Source organism: Schistocerca americana, chromosome 6 (assembly GCF_021461395.2).
Source record: "Schistocerca americana isolate TAMUIC-IGC-003095 chromosome 6, iqSchAmer2.1, whole genome shotgun sequence".
NCBI lineage: Eukaryota > Metazoa > Arthropoda > Insecta > Orthoptera > Acrididae > Schistocerca > Schistocerca americana.
The window spans coordinates 429,952,534-429,968,084 of record NC_060124.1 but is presented as its reverse complement, the minus strand read 5'-3'; the positions used below and the strand labels follow the sequence as shown (position 1 = coordinate 429,968,084).

The window sequence follows — 15,551 nt, the reverse complement described above, 5'->3', positions numbered from 1 at the left end:
TAACAGAAACGAGAAACCATGGTATACATAGATATGAAAAAAGGGGAATATTATGGAAGACAACAGACAAAAAAGGGGCGACTGTAAAATGGATATAAAAACCGTAAAAAAGTAGCGCACACAAAAAAAGCACACAGTGGGACATTTAAAAGGACACAAGGCGAAGAATCATTTACTTATTTTTGTCAGCATTTAACACTCATAAATATGACCTCATTCCCTAATGTTAAAGTTAGTTTCAATTTACTTCCTTCAAAAACATAGCCACACGTGAAACCAAGTCATGATACAAAACGTATCAAATCACATTCTCAGTTCCTTAAGTGCATTCCTGACAGCTTCCCCCTTCTTCTCTTTTCTCGATAGCTTTATCTTCCTACTGAGCTTCTCGATAGTTAAAGCCAATTCATTTTAGTTCGTCGTCTCGTGCTGCCCTCCTGCGACAAAGACAGGAGTGTCTTACTCCGTACTGACGTGTTTCTCAACGTGAATATTGCGGAACGTTGTTTACAATGTGATCAGTGTGCGCTAAGAAACGGCCTGATATATCACACAGAACGTGCAGTGCAACGTGATTTGAGACCTAGCACACTCCAGCGGAAGTTGAGCGGCTATATCTGTCACGCAAATCACACAGTTTGGTTACGAAAATGGACGCGCGTAAAATAGTTTCGTTAGCTCTCTGAGCAGTCCTGCAGTTCATTGGTCCGTGTTCCCTGGCTCGTTATCAAAATCGAACAAACTCACTCCTGAACGGAGAATTCTTGTTTATATATTAACATCGAATATTCAACAACATATTTCTATTAAATTAGAAAGAAAGCTACAGAAGCTTTTGGAAAACATGAAAGTGATTATCTGCACAATGCAGGTGGAAAACATGCAGTCTTTCTGTATACAGTCCATATTTCTGTCCGTTACACTACAGTTGACAAACGTTGTTGGAATATGTGTCTTTGAGCTTAGAATGCGCTAGCGACTTTCATCGGCAACGAGTCATTAACATGCATTTAATTATAACTTCTATATATTTTTAATGTGGTGATGCCTTGAAATGGTGTACTTTCATAGAAAGCAAGCCATGACGTGAATAACATCAAATCTGAAAAGCCGTCAACCAACTTCATGTCGTTTCTCCTCATTTTATTATAGCAAATTGTATCAAAAACGACGCGTCTCAGAGAGAACATCAATGTACCGTTACATTCAAACAACGTATATTCATATATTGTAAGTTGTGATTAGAAACGTCATATATGTGCATCACCTTGCAAACAACGTAATCCGATGCAGTTTCTTCTGTGTTCTACCAGTAACGTAAAAAATTGCACACGACGTAATCCGATGTAGTTTCTCCTATGTTCTACCAGTAACGTAAAAAGCTATCTTGCATCCTGTTGGCCAAGTTCGTCTCCACACTATAACTTGCGTGATTCTTCTTTTTACGCTCTAGGATACCGCATAATGTGAAATTCCATACTGTGATCACACAAAACTCGTCCAGCTCCTCGCATTCAGTGTGAGGACGGCTTTAGCTGATAGCCTTCATCTCCTACTTGGCGAAATTAATTTCTTTTATCACATTCTTTGTGATGGTGAGCCAATAGTAGCCCCAAAGCACCTTGATGTCTACAACATCGATCACTTTTTTTTTCGTAGACCCTATTTTCTGCAGCCTTTGATTTCATTTTTATTCCAGATGTACGCATCTAACGTATCCTAAGAGGTGTTGCCGTAGTCCACTGCTATATTTACCTGGAATGCTGTACACAGTGTCTTGTATCAGATGATGCTGTCTAGCAATGAACGTCTTTAGTCTTTTGTAACGGGTGGACGGCTAGTTGTTTCACTTTCAGATGACTGTCGTAAGCTTGGCCGAGAATGGTCCACATAAAGAAAATATTGAATATTCTGTCCCCCTGCTGTTCTTCGTGATTGACTGCGTCTTTCCTTCAACACATATCCAATCTGCACTTCCCTGTACTCTTTCAGGCGGTACAAATGGTGACACCGATAACCTCCCAGTAGATCTGTTGCACTTGGAAGAAGTGTTTCGAAAATCGGGTACCACGAAGCTCAGATTATGAGTCGGTACTATCACAGTCTGTCTTTCGATCAGTGTAAGATTATAGTACCAATGGGCTCCAGACACATTACAATATGGCAAGGATCCTATTTCAATAAGTATGATGTTGATTTATTGACAGGAATGTCAAAATTTTGTCTGTCTAAGGCTATAATCACTATGTATTTGGTGTTTCAGTCCTGTACTATGGCTGTGTTTCCCAGTTTGCATGCAGTTGTTGATTATTTGATTTCCTGTTTCCTACATAGTAGTATTATGAAATGCTGTGTATGTGTCTGTGTTTTGGAAGAGACACTCACTTAGCATGAGGTCCTACATGTCAGTCATGGATGTACCATTCCTCCAATGACTGCCAATATTTGTGATCAGCTATAGCCATCGGTGGAGAATAAGTTTCACTTTCTTGTGGTACATCCAAACTGTCTGTGGTAGAATGAGTGAAGGAGCCATTCCTATATTAATGAGTGGAACACCTGCATCTCCTTCCCAGTAACTAAGAGTTCACAGGCCATTGTGCTTCGCATTGTTGCATTGTGCTGTGTTTGAGTGGTGTCAAAATGCGATTACGACTATAATTGCCTACTGTGTCTCCTGCTCCAAAAAGAAAGCCCTCTGTCATCATTCAGTGCAGAAAGATCTGGTCGTTCCAAATTCTTCCAGTGACAGTCTATGTGGAGGCGGAGGTTCTTTCCTCCACTTCTCCTCCCACTAATCCAGCAGTCTTATTTTATCTCTATTTGTGTTTGTTTTATTGGCAGGTTTGCAGTGCAAGTGATTATCCTGTGTCACGAAAACTACCCCAATCAAGTATGTAAACAGATGTGCAGCGGACGAAATCCTAGCACTGCTGCACTGATCAGTACGCAATTGTTTTGTTGGCAGGCACGCAGCAGGTGATGTCTCCGTGCCGTGGCGACGTGGCCCCCTCAGAATGTGGTTGCAGTGTTGGCAGGGACGGAGCAGGTATGCCGCCGCACTCTGCCGATCCGAGCCGATCAGTGTGTAGTTGTTGTGTTGGCAGGCATGCAGCAGGTGAAGCCCCCCCGTGCTTGGCCGTGGCGCCCCGCGCTGACCGCTTTGCGTTTGTCATGTTGGCAGGCGCGCAGCAGGTGATGCCCCTGCGCCGTGGCGACCCGCCCGCCGCAGCTGGCCAGCCATGGGGAGCGCCTCCTCTAAGTTCAAGAAGTACCTGCAGCATGGCGATGAGTTTGCCGCCATGCAGGTGAGTGCACTCGTCCTGCATGCGCCAACCGCTCACCTGCTGCAATGCGTTCTCTAGGTCATACTTAGTAACTGAATCCAAAATATCAATTTTAGCCCTACTACCTGGAAATTTCTCAATATCTCGGAATTTCTAGCACAACTGTTTTGAACTAAAAACAATTATCTTAACGCTTTTGTGCCTGCCACAAACAGAATAGCAGCTTTTGAACGAGAAGTAAGAAAATAACTTTTTTTTACATGTTTGTTTCCCATTCATGAGAGCTGAGTGTGCTGTCATACAATTTCGTTCTTTCCAGCCAAATATCTCAGAAGGCTGGGAGTGGATCATAGGGGTTTCCAATAGCTAGTATTTGGAACGGAATTAGATCTAGCATTCGCATGATAAATTGGGATAACCTCTCAAAAACTTGGCCAGAACCAGGGGATTGGGTATATTTTTAATTTTCTTATGGAACAATGTTTCTCCCAGACAAAAATTAAAATTTAGTGTCTGTGTGTGTGAACGTACATGATGACGCCCGACTGTTGAACCATTTATACTTATGTTTGTTTGAATACTATGACACATAACATTACGAAATACATACTGGCACAAAGCCATAGAGAATTGACATCAGTGAAGATCAGTTGCAATGTGGTCACCATTTTGCCGCCGTCGGTGTTTTAGACTACTCGCCGGCACAGATCTTCGTTGATAGTATTGCAGGCTTCCATAATGCCAGCTCTGAGTTCCACAAGATGTCGAGGATGCTAACGGAAGACTTCTTCTTCCCGACAGAAAATAATCACAAAGACTGATGTTGGAGCTGTGAGGCGGCCAAATTTGCCACACTGAAGAATTTGGGGAAAGCGGTGAAGCAATACTGGCTTACCAAATGTTTCATGCAGAAAGTAGAGAACAACAATGACTGTGTATGGGCGGGCACGATCTTGTGTAAACCAGTGCCTGCACGTTGGAAGTCGTGCGGCAAAAGTGCAGGAAAGGACTGGTTACGCAACGTCCCCATGTACTGTTCAGAACTGACCGTTTCAGTGAAAAAGAAAGATCCAGTTAATTCGTGTCTAGATATGGTAGGCCAAACAGATATTTTCTGGCCGAATTAACCTTTTCATGAAAGGCCACTGGACGTTCAGTAGCTAAAACACGCCCAATTTTGTTGACTGATCATGACATTAACACGGATGTACGTCTCGTCAGGGGACCAGACGTTGTGCAGGAATCCTTCCCCTACTGTCTGCGTTACCCAAGTAGCAAACTTACGTCTGTCTCCTTCCTGCTAATCGATTTTCTACCAGAATAAATGAATGTCTGAATGAATGAAGAATGAGCTGAACATAGCGATGCTATACTTATTCCAAGTTCGGCTGTGGTTCCCCTGTGGACTAACGAGAGCATTACCACACTCACAGTTTCCACGTATTCAGGTGATCGGATTTGAGACATACGTGACTGCTTTGGTTCTAACATTTCATTATTTTCAAGTTGCTGATGCAAGCTATGGATGTTTTTTGGATGTTTTAGCGGGAACCCACCTTGCGTTAAAATGTTGACGGGGACGTCTTCATGTAATAAGCACACTCTTGGTTTCTCTGCCTCTCTGCTAAGCAGCTAGCCGCCCCTTTCCCGCCATCTTAATCAGCTGATCTGACCTGAGCACTAGAGGACTCTCTAAGAACCACTGCATGTACGACCATGATTTACAAATATGTCACTTTAGTAGAATGACCATGATTCATATATCAAATGGTCCAACATCCTCTGCAACAGCCTGTATGTTATGTGAGTGCCTGTATGTCAGTGTATATGGATCAGTGTTCGACTTTTCGCAAATGATATAAATACCTTTTTGATCTGTTAGGATGTGATTCACCGTAATGTGCATTTTGATTCACTAATTCACATATGCTCAGCTGAATGTTACATCCTTGCAGTGAAATACTATAAGGAAAGCAGGTCTTCAGGTACTTATTTTGCTTTTTCGAAAGGAGAACGAACTGTACCGCTCTTTCTGCCTAGAGTAAAAATAGTAGCTTTTCTGACTATCTAACTGGTTTCCACATCACAATATCGCCAGAAGCAACATAATACCCTTTACGGTCTCAAATTATACATTAACTGGCCGTGAGGTACGGTGCCATCAAACTGGAGTAAGTCTTCCCTACTTATTCTTGCTTAAACAATTTATACCCTTGTCAGGTGTGGAAAATAATGAAAGACAGCCCGCTCGGCAGTAGGATAGAACAAGAAGCCTTTAACAGCCAAGGCTGTTCGTAAGACACCCAAAGCCAAATGTCAAATACAGGGCAACATTGGAGCCGTCTGTCAAAATTTTGGAATATTGGCCATTCCGTACGGCAGCCTTATCAATAAAGGCTTAGCACCAATTACTGGAGTGGTGTAATCAAATGGTTTTGGTTAAGGAGTACGTTTCAACTGAGATGGTACAACCCCTACTGCTGGAACGATATTAGTTGACCGTAAAACAAGATATTAAATCCTCAAGATAATACTATTCCAGGAACTAAATTAGTTACCCTGTCAGCTGGACCCGGGCTTCAGCAAGCCTATACACAAGTGCCTTAATTACGGTTATCAATATCAGCACTGCAAGGTAGAACGGCGCGGATGACGCCCAAGTCTGAACTGAGCCAACGACCAACTGTCACCTGGGTTCGACTGTTACTTGTTAACTTACAACTGTAATTTTGCACGTAAACGGTAGTACACAGAAAATTACAGTAATTAAGTAAAACACAAAGAATAGAATATAATCACCTTAGTACGGAGTACTGATGTCAGTAGATACAGTCCTACATTTGTACAGTCATTGCAAGTGCGTCTGAAAATTAATATATTAGGTGTGAACCACAGGTCCATTACTCTAGCACAGATCAGCGACTCGTGCGCTTTAGGATTAAGCTAAACATGCGTCACATGAAACTTACAACGATAGTTAGACACGGCCACAGAGTAATCAAGAAAAGCCTCCAAGGGCAAAATTCAGTACAGTACTGATGGCTGGTGCTAAGCGCGAGCTAAGATTTCATTCATCTAGGTTAATGAGTACTACTAGCGCATTATCATATCTCAGATTATCTGACCACACAGTCCAGCAATAAATATACAGGGTGAATCAAAAAGAATACCTCACTGCAACGACAAAAGGCAGAGCTAAGCACTATCTGTCGGCGAATTAAGGGAGCTATAAAGTTTCATTTAGTTGTACATTTGTTCGCTTGAGGCGCTGTTGACTAGGCGTCAGCGTCAGTTGATGCTAAGATGGCGACCGCTCAACAGAAAGCTTTTTGTGTTATTGAGTACGGCAGAAGTGAATCGACGACAGTTGTTCAGCGTGCATTTCGAACGAAGTATGGTGTTAAACCTCCTGATAGGTGGTGTATTAAACGTTGGTATAAACAGTTTACAGAGAATGGGTGTTTGTGCAAAGGGAAAAGTTCTGGACGGCCGAGAACGAGTGATGAAAATGTAGCACGCATCCAGCAAGCATTTGTTCGCAGCCCAGGAAAATCGACTCGCAGAGCTAGCAGAGAGCTGCAAATTCCACAATCAACTGTATGGAGAGTCCTACGAAAAAGGTTAGTTATGAAACCTTATCGTCTGAAATTGGTTCAAGCACTGTCTGCAGCTGATAAGATTAAAAGAATCGATTTCTGTGATTTTATCCTTGCTCAAATGGAAACAGATGAATCTTTCGTTTCATGGATTGTGTTTAGTGATGAAGCAACTTTCCACACTAACGGGAAAGTCAACCGTCACAATGTCTGTGTATGGGGCACTGAGAATCCACGGGAAATAACTCAGTATGAACGTGACTCGCCTAAGGTGAACGTTTTCTGTGCCATTTCAGCCAATAAAGTTTTTGGTCCCTTTTTCTTCGAAGGTGCTACTGTAACTGGACTACAGTATCTGGAGATGTTAGAGAATTGGCTGTTCCCTCAGCTCGAACAAGAAGCACAACAATTCATATTTCAGCAGGATGGAGCGCCTCCACATTGGCACTTATCTGTCCGTAACTACCTGAACGTCAACTACCCGAGGCGATGGATCGGCCGCCAGGCAGCCCGTGACAGAGCACTTCATCACTGGCCTCCAAGAAGCCCTGATCTTACCCCCTGCGATTTTTTCTTATGGGGGTATGTTAAGGATATGGTGTTTCGGCCACCTCTCCCAGCCACCATTGATGATTTGAAACGAGAAATAACAGCAGCTATCCAAACTGTTACGCCTGGTATGCTACAGAGAGTGTGGAACGAGTTGGAGTATCGGGTTGATATTGCTCGTGTGTCTGGAGGGGGCCATATTGAACATCTCTGAACTTGTTTTTGAGTGAAAAAAAACCTTTTCAAATACTCTTTGTAATGATGTATAACAGAAGGTTATATTATGTTTCTTTCATTAAATACACATTTTTAAAGTTGTGGTATTCTTTTTGAATCCCACCCTGGCAGACGCACTTGCACTAAGCAATCCTCACTACTGCGACACAGGTAGCGAACAGAAAGGCGTGCAAAACCCACGGGCTTGACGCTTATGTTTTTCCAAAAGCGAGTTTTTTCAGAAGGCTTGAAAATACACACGTGCAGTAGTGAGTAGCCGGACTTGCCCCAGGTGCGCTCAGTACTAAGAGAACTACGCCTGTCTCCACTCCGTGCCATCCAAACACCGACTGCTGCCGCCAGTACTCATCACCCCAGTTTAATCCAACAGCCACAGCGGCACTGCCCGGAATCTGTCCGCTCGCTCAACACTCTCGCCCTCCTCAAAATTTCGGGTAGTTATAGTTAAACGTTGCCTATGTAACTCGTTATAACACAGAGACTAAATACTGTACGACCAACAAACTTGGTAGCATTAATGTCTAGGGTTTGGTGAAGAGAAATAATGCAGATTCAATTCAATTGAAACACTTTTAATGTACTGCTTCGGTACATCCTGCCATTACATACACACACCATTACTGCTACAAAAGGGGCTGAATATGGCTCCCATCACTCGAGAAGAGTCTGAAAGCGCAGGATTGCATTCTGCACAGCAGAACGAAGTATGCTGCTCTCTTGATATGCTGCACTTCAGATCAGCACGTGTGTGAATGTTCCTCTGGTAAACCCTGTCCTTCAGGAAGCACCACAACCAGAAATCACAGGATGTGAGATCAGGTAGTCGTACCGGCCAAACATTTGGATCGTTTCCAAATGTGTTTCGGAGTAGCAGGTGAGCTTCACCAGTGATGCGTGGTGGTGCACCATCTTGCATGAGTTCAATGCGTCTCTCTCCTGTAGGACGGGTATGACATGCTGGTGAAGCATATCGCAGTAACGCTGGCCATTCACTCTGCATGTCTTTGGTCCTTGAGCGCCAAACTGTTCAAAAAAATAATGGACAATGTTGAACATAGCCGCGAAGGCACACTATACGGTGACAAGTTCACCACACAGAGAAACTTCATGCACAGTGACTGATCCCAACAATCAGCAATTCTGTGTGTTCACCTCACCCGTCAGAGAAAAATGAGCTTCGTTCGTCCATACGATGGTCGAGGGTCATCCCCCGTCAACTTCAATCCTTGTGAGAAAGTGGAGAGCGAAGACAGCACGTCTTTGTGCGTACTGTGGTGCAAGCTCCTGTACGATATGGATCGTGTACGGATACCATTTGAGAATGGTTCGAAGCATCTTCCGTATAGAGAACTACAGGATACTCAACTGTCGTGACACAGCACACGAACTGCCTAACGATCGCGAGTTGCGGGCAGCGCCGTTTGCCATAGCAACAGCGATTTCGTCAACCACCTGTGGTGCGACCTGTCGTCGGCCACTTCCCGGAGCGACACTCAGTTCTCCAGTTGATTTGAGCTTCATCATGCTCCACACAGCAGGTGGAGAAAGAGGAGACTTCCGTAATCCTTTCAGCCGGCGACTATCCCTAAGTGCAGCTGCAGCATTACTGTTGTTTTGATAGTAGAGCCTCACCAATAATGCCCTGCTCGTTTTGTCCAAGCTCATGTTGGCACATCGACAAGTGCACTGTGATTGGTCAAGTGTGTGAGACTATGAATCACGATGACTGATCACGGCACCTGGTGGCCATAGTTGGACCTGGACAGTGGCATTTAGACGCATGGAAATCATGCACCTCATACTCTGGACATTAATACTATCAAGTTTGGTACTCGTACGGTAATTAATGTTATACCGTGTTAAATAGGAAAGTTTAATTATAACCACCCGGTATCTCTGGCGTCATCCGAGCACCAGTTACCTCCGTAGTTTGTAACCACGGGTACATCGATATCCAAGAAACCATCGAGATAACGCGTGCACGGCATACATAGTAAAGGGCCAAAGTCGGACGAGATACTGAGAGACATTATGCTTTGGTCAGCAATAGGTCTCACGATTTGGACGCTGAGTGGCATTCAGTGTTGTTCAGCGATGAATCTTGTTTCTGTTTGTGGCGATCACATCTACAACTTGTCCGTAGACGATCTGGAGAAGCAAATAAGAAGCAAAGATTCTCGAGACCGTTTGAAGACGGTAGCTGGCGAGGCGCTGGGAGTTGTAGGGTGCCATGCTACAAAACATTACACATCACTCAGAAAAGATCAATTTATTTTAAATAACAAGTTGTGCGAAATGTTATTATGATTTTTTTGACAAGTCAAATTTTACAAACTCAAATGAGTACAATTGTTGATAACAATCGAACGACATTAATGCTGTATTTAAAATTTGGTCAGTATTAATTTAAGATTTCAGATCCTGATATTGCGTATAGCTTGACGACATTCAGGTTGTTCTGTCTAAAAATAAATTCAATAATGAGTTCAGGTACTACAAACAGAAAAACATTTCAAATAACAAATGTTCCAGAATAACACATTAATCATCAACAAACGTTTAGCTAACGCATCTGTTAACACGTGTAAGCACAGGCAATGACCATCTATAAAAACAATGTCAAGTAAAACGTTTATGTAAATCGAAAGAACATTAATTGAACTCTCGCAAATAGGAAGTGGTTGTCGCATTAAAGAGCCGGAGATGAGGTACAATTAGACAAATATGGAATTACGCATAAGGCAAATCTCAGTCAAGAGAGAATGTACCAACGCACGAGACATAGCTAGTTTTAAGTTGTGGTAGTTCTGTCTAGTTCTACAAAAGAACGTATAAATAAAATTTAAATAACAGCGCCCATATGTCTTAAACTAAAAAAGCAGGTAGCAAAATTAATCCGAAGTTCAAAATAAATTACACGTAACCAGCACACGTAATATGCATAAATTACCAACAGCGTTCAAACCTGATAGACCAGCACTGGATAACCCGACCGGAATAACTATAGCACAAACAATTTAGAAATGTAAGTTTGCCAATTTGGACCCGGTAAAATAAAATGGGGTAACTCAAACCTAAAACAATATAGCACACATAGTTTAAAAAAGCCTCCGGCACAGTGGATAGCTCTGAATAACTGTTCGTACAGTCTACATGCTAAGGCGCTCACCAAACAATTCCAACATCCTCTGATCACTATGTCTAATTATTTCCACTCTTCCCATGTATGCCGTAAGCACACGAAGTTCCAAGGTTGTGTTCCACCAAGTCCAAGGAATTTGCTTCTCGGATGTGCAACTACTCTTGGCATCCACGATCCACATGACGACGTTCCACATGACCAACAGCACTTGTCCTTCGATCTCCATCCTGCTGTTGTCGGTGAAAGGACGGAGAGCAGGTTTATGCACTGATGTGTCGCACGCACCGACACAGCGAAAACGCTGACCAAAGTTTTACAAAAGTTTATTGACAAAGGAAATAAAGCATCTGCTTCGACGATAATAATAAAATCACAATTACAGTGTCTCGAAAGTGTGAAGACTTGACAGTATGGCGATTCCAGAGTCTGACAAAGTAACACAATTAGGACCTTCATAGACAAATACACATGTAAGGAAAATATTTAAGTCAGATGATGCTATCCTGAACAACACCAGCGTAGGAACAGTAGAGTCTATCCTGCCTACAGTATGACTGCAACAACGATGAATGCTGAATACAGCGCCGTCGGTTCCTGCGAAGCACTTCGAGAGTGTCCAAAACGACGGGTATGTAGCTCCTGCCCGGAGGCTAGGAAAGGCTCTTGAAGCGGGAAGAACTGGCACCGACCGTTCTAGAGACCGGCGGCGGAGTACTCGCGACACTGCTTCCTGGTCACACGTGTGGCGGACGCGAATAGATCCTTTGGAAGTGGCGGCCTCTGCTAGCGCTGGCACCGTGGCAAGGCGAGTTCGCGACTCTGCGTCGTACAGGGGCAATGTAGGCTGCACGCATGCCCAACGCGCCCAAAGGGTTGCCTATCGTTTTTGCGAAGATCTCTGCTACAGCATGCACAGTCCCGTAAGATGGCGCGGTGGACATCGCGCATTGCCCATGGCGGGGTGGGGAGGAGGTGGTTGGTTAGCTACACAGGCAAAGATGTTGTTGTTGTTGTTGTGGTCTTCAGTCCTGAGACTGGTTTGATGCAGCTCTCCATGCTACTCTATCCTGTGCAAGCTTTTTCATCTCCCAGTACGTACTGGAGCCTACATCCTTCTGAATCGGCTTAGTATATTCATCTCTCGCTCTCCCTCAGCGATTTTTACCCTCCACGCTGCACTCCAATACTAAACTGGTGATTCCTTGGTGCCTCAGAACAAGTCCTACCAACCGATCCCTTCTTCTAGTCAAGTTGTGCCACAAACTCCTCTTCTCCCCAATCCTACTCAGTACCTCCTCATTAGTTATGTGATCTACCCATCTAATCTTCAGCATTCATCTGTAGCACCACATTTCGAAAGCTTCTATTCTCTTCTTGTCCAAACAATTTGTCGTCCATGTCTCACTTCCATACATGGCTACATTCCATACAAATACTTTCAGTAACGACTTCTTGACACTTAAATCTATACTCAATGTTAACAAATTTCTCTTCTTCAGAAACGCTTTCCTTGCCATTTCCAGTCTACATTTTATATCCTCTCTACTTCGACGATCATCAGTTATTTTGCTCCCCAAATAGCAAAACTCCTTTACTACTTTAAGTGTCTCATTTCCTACAGCATCACCTGACTTAATTCGACTACATTCCATTATCCTCGATTTGCTTTTGTTGATGTTCATCTTATATCCTCCTTTCATGACACTGCCCACTCCGTTCAGCTGTTTTTTTCCAGTTCACCACGAAGCACCGGACAAGTAACCCATAGTTGTCCGACTCCTTGTATGGAGAGCTATTGGATAGGACAAGAGAACTGTTTTAGTAATTGTTGCAAGGAGGCTGAATACTCTCCACTATGTGACACCAATAGTATACCCTCTTCATGACGAGGCTAGCAAATGCCACACTCCAGCTGGACACACAGAGACTCACACTAGAAATGCCTTGAGGAATATATAGATCCTTGACTGACGTGTCCATTTCTCTCACTTGTCTGTCATAGCCGTGATGGGAAGCCTCCAACCAGCAACCTTCATGAACTGGCACAGTATATTTCTTTTTTTTAGGCATGGCAAAAAATGAATGATGATTTTCAGAGGCTGTTTGCTGCAACAGCACAACAAATGCAAGATTGTATTCTTGCCATTTTGGGTCACACATGATACTGATGTTGATGATGGACACTACTTCCACCTGGAACGAATGTGACCTGTATTGTGATGAACATCCGTACAAAGTTTGATAATATCGAACTAGTGATTAAGGGTGTAATATTTTGCATTTTCGTCAGTGCACACGACTGCATGAGATATCAAACTAACTGTATGATATTTCTTGTATTTACCTGCCCTTGCTACAGTGGTTGGAGAAAAGTATGGGAGTACCATGAGAAATGCATGCTTGAACATAAATGCAGATACTAGCCGTGTCTGCAAGTGCCGCTGTCATATTTGACCATGAACAGCACCTGAGCAGTGCACTCAATACGTTGCAATGGTCACTCATGGTCAGAACAGTGTTCTGTTTAATGGGAGTCGATTATGGCTCTGAGCACTATGCGACTTAACTTCTGAGGTCATCAGTCCCCTAGAACTTAGAACTACTTACACCTAACTAACGTAAGGACATCACACACATCCATACCCGAGGCAGGATTCGAACCTGCGACCGTAGCGGTCGCTCGGCTCCAGACTGTAGCGCCTAGAACCTCACGGCCACTCCGGCCGGCGGTTGGTGCTCGTTTCGTGGGTGCTTCCGTTATCAAGGTAGCCAAAGTGTTTGGTGTTTAAAGAAGTACCATAGCGAAAATTTATACTGCATACAGGAACACCGGGAAAACGTCATAAGGTGATCAAAAGAATGTGTTGACTGATAGTGACAGACGTAATTCAAGACCTTTGTGACAAAAAATAAGTGAAAGACAACTGCAAAAGTCACTGTAGAACTGAATGTAACACTCACGAACCCTCTCAGCTCCAAAACAACACGAAGGGGACTTAGTAAGCAGGGAATTGCTGAGCGAGCTGGAACTACAAAACCACTCATCAGTGATGCAAATGCCCGTAACAGGACAAGTTGTGCCGAAGTCATAAAACCTGGACTACGGAGTAAACTGATTTGGTCGGATGAGTCTTGTTGGCAACTGTTTCCGACTTCTGGCCGGTTTTACGTTCAAATGTTCAAATGCGTGTGAAATCTTATGGGACTTAACTGCTAAGGTCATCAGTCCCTAAGCTTACACACTACTTAACCTAAATTATCCTAAGGACAAACACACACACCCATGCCCGAGGGAGGACTCGAATCTCCGCCGGGACCAGCCGCATAGTCCATGACTGCAGCGCCCGAGACTGCTCAGTTAATCCCACGCGGCCCGAGTTTACGTCTGGCATACGCTGTCCCAAGTTAATGATGCAGAATGCTTGCTGCCAAGAGTGGAACATGATGATTCTGGTAGCGATATTGTGATATTCCGTGAGCCCTTTCGTTACTCTACAAGGTCGCCTTATTGCCAAGGAATATGAGATCATTTTACCGGTCAGGTCCATCCCATGGTACAATAGTAACTCCTCAATGGTGATGCTGTGTTCCAAGACGACAGATCCTGTGTTCACACAGCTCGTATCGTACGAACGAAGATGAATTGTCACATTTCCTCTGGCCACCACAATCACCTGACCTTAATATTACTGAGCATCTGTGATCTACTTTGGAGAGAAGATCGCTATCCGCCACTGCCATCATTATCTTAACTTGCCACTATCTTTCAGGAAGAATGGTATTAAATTCCCTTGAAAATCATACAGATATGATACTGCGTGAAGAGTGACAGAGCACTCAAAGACCTGAGTCGAAACAAGGCCCCGGCAGTAGACAACATTCCATTAGACCTATTGACGGCCTTGGGAGAGCCAGTCCTGACAAAACTCTACCATCTGGTGAGCAGGATGTATGAGACAGGCGAAATACCCTCAGACTTCAAGAAGAATATAATAATTCCAATCCCAAAGAAAGCAGGTGTTGACAGATGTGAAAATTACCGAACTATCAGTTTAATAAGTCACAGCTGCAAAATACTAAAGCGAATTCTTTACAGAAGAATGGAAAAACTGGTAGAAGCCGACCTCAGGGATGATCAGTTTAGATTCCGTAGAAATTTTGGAACACGTGAGGCAATACTGACCCTACGACTTATCTTAGAAGAAAGATTAAGGAAAGGCAAACCTACGTTTCTAGCTTTTGTAGACTTAGAGAAAGCTTTTGACAATGTTGACTGGAGTAATCTCTTTCAAATTCTGAAGGTGGCAGGGGTAAAATACAGGGAGCGAAAGACTATTTACAATTTGTACAGAAACCAGAGGGCTGTTATAAGAGTCGAGGGGCATGAAAGGGAAGCAGTGGTTGGGAAGGGAGAGAGACAGGGTTGTAGCCTCTCCCCGATGTTATTCAATCTCTATATTGAGCAAGCAGTAAAGAAACGAAAGAAAAGTTCGGAGTAGGTATTAAAATCCATGGAGAAGAAGTAAAAACTTTAAGGTTCGCCGATGACATTGTAATTCTGTCAGAGACAGCAAAGGACTTGGAAGAGCAGTAGAACGGAATGGACAGTGTCTTGAAAGGAGGGTATAAGATGAACATCAACAAAAGCAAAACAAGCATAATGCAATGTAGTCGAATTAAGTCGGGTGATGCTGAGGGAATTAGATTAGGATATGAGACACTTAAAGCAGTAAAGGAGTT

The 15,551-nt window shown here is 43.5% G+C and overlaps 1 protein-coding gene across 3 annotated transcripts in view; it reads left to right on the top strand.

The window, feature by feature from the left end:
• Positions 1 to 15,551, top strand: part of LOC124619745 (ankyrin repeat and IBR domain-containing protein 1-like) — a 527,110-nt gene that overhangs the window by 70,664 nt on the left and 440,895 nt on the right. For 2 of the 3 annotated variants that reach the window (XM_047146322.1, XM_047146321.1), the window contains exons 2-3: positions 2,969 to 3,049; positions 3,185 to 3,308. In XM_047146322.1, coding sequence (XP_047002278.1) covers positions 3,018 to 3,049; positions 3,185 to 3,308 — 156 coding nt within the window. In that variant the 5' untranslated portion in view covers positions 2,969 to 3,017. The remainder of the gene's footprint in view (positions 1 to 2,968; positions 3,050 to 3,184; positions 3,309 to 15,551) is intronic. The other variant, XM_047146323.1, reaches the window with a different exon arrangement.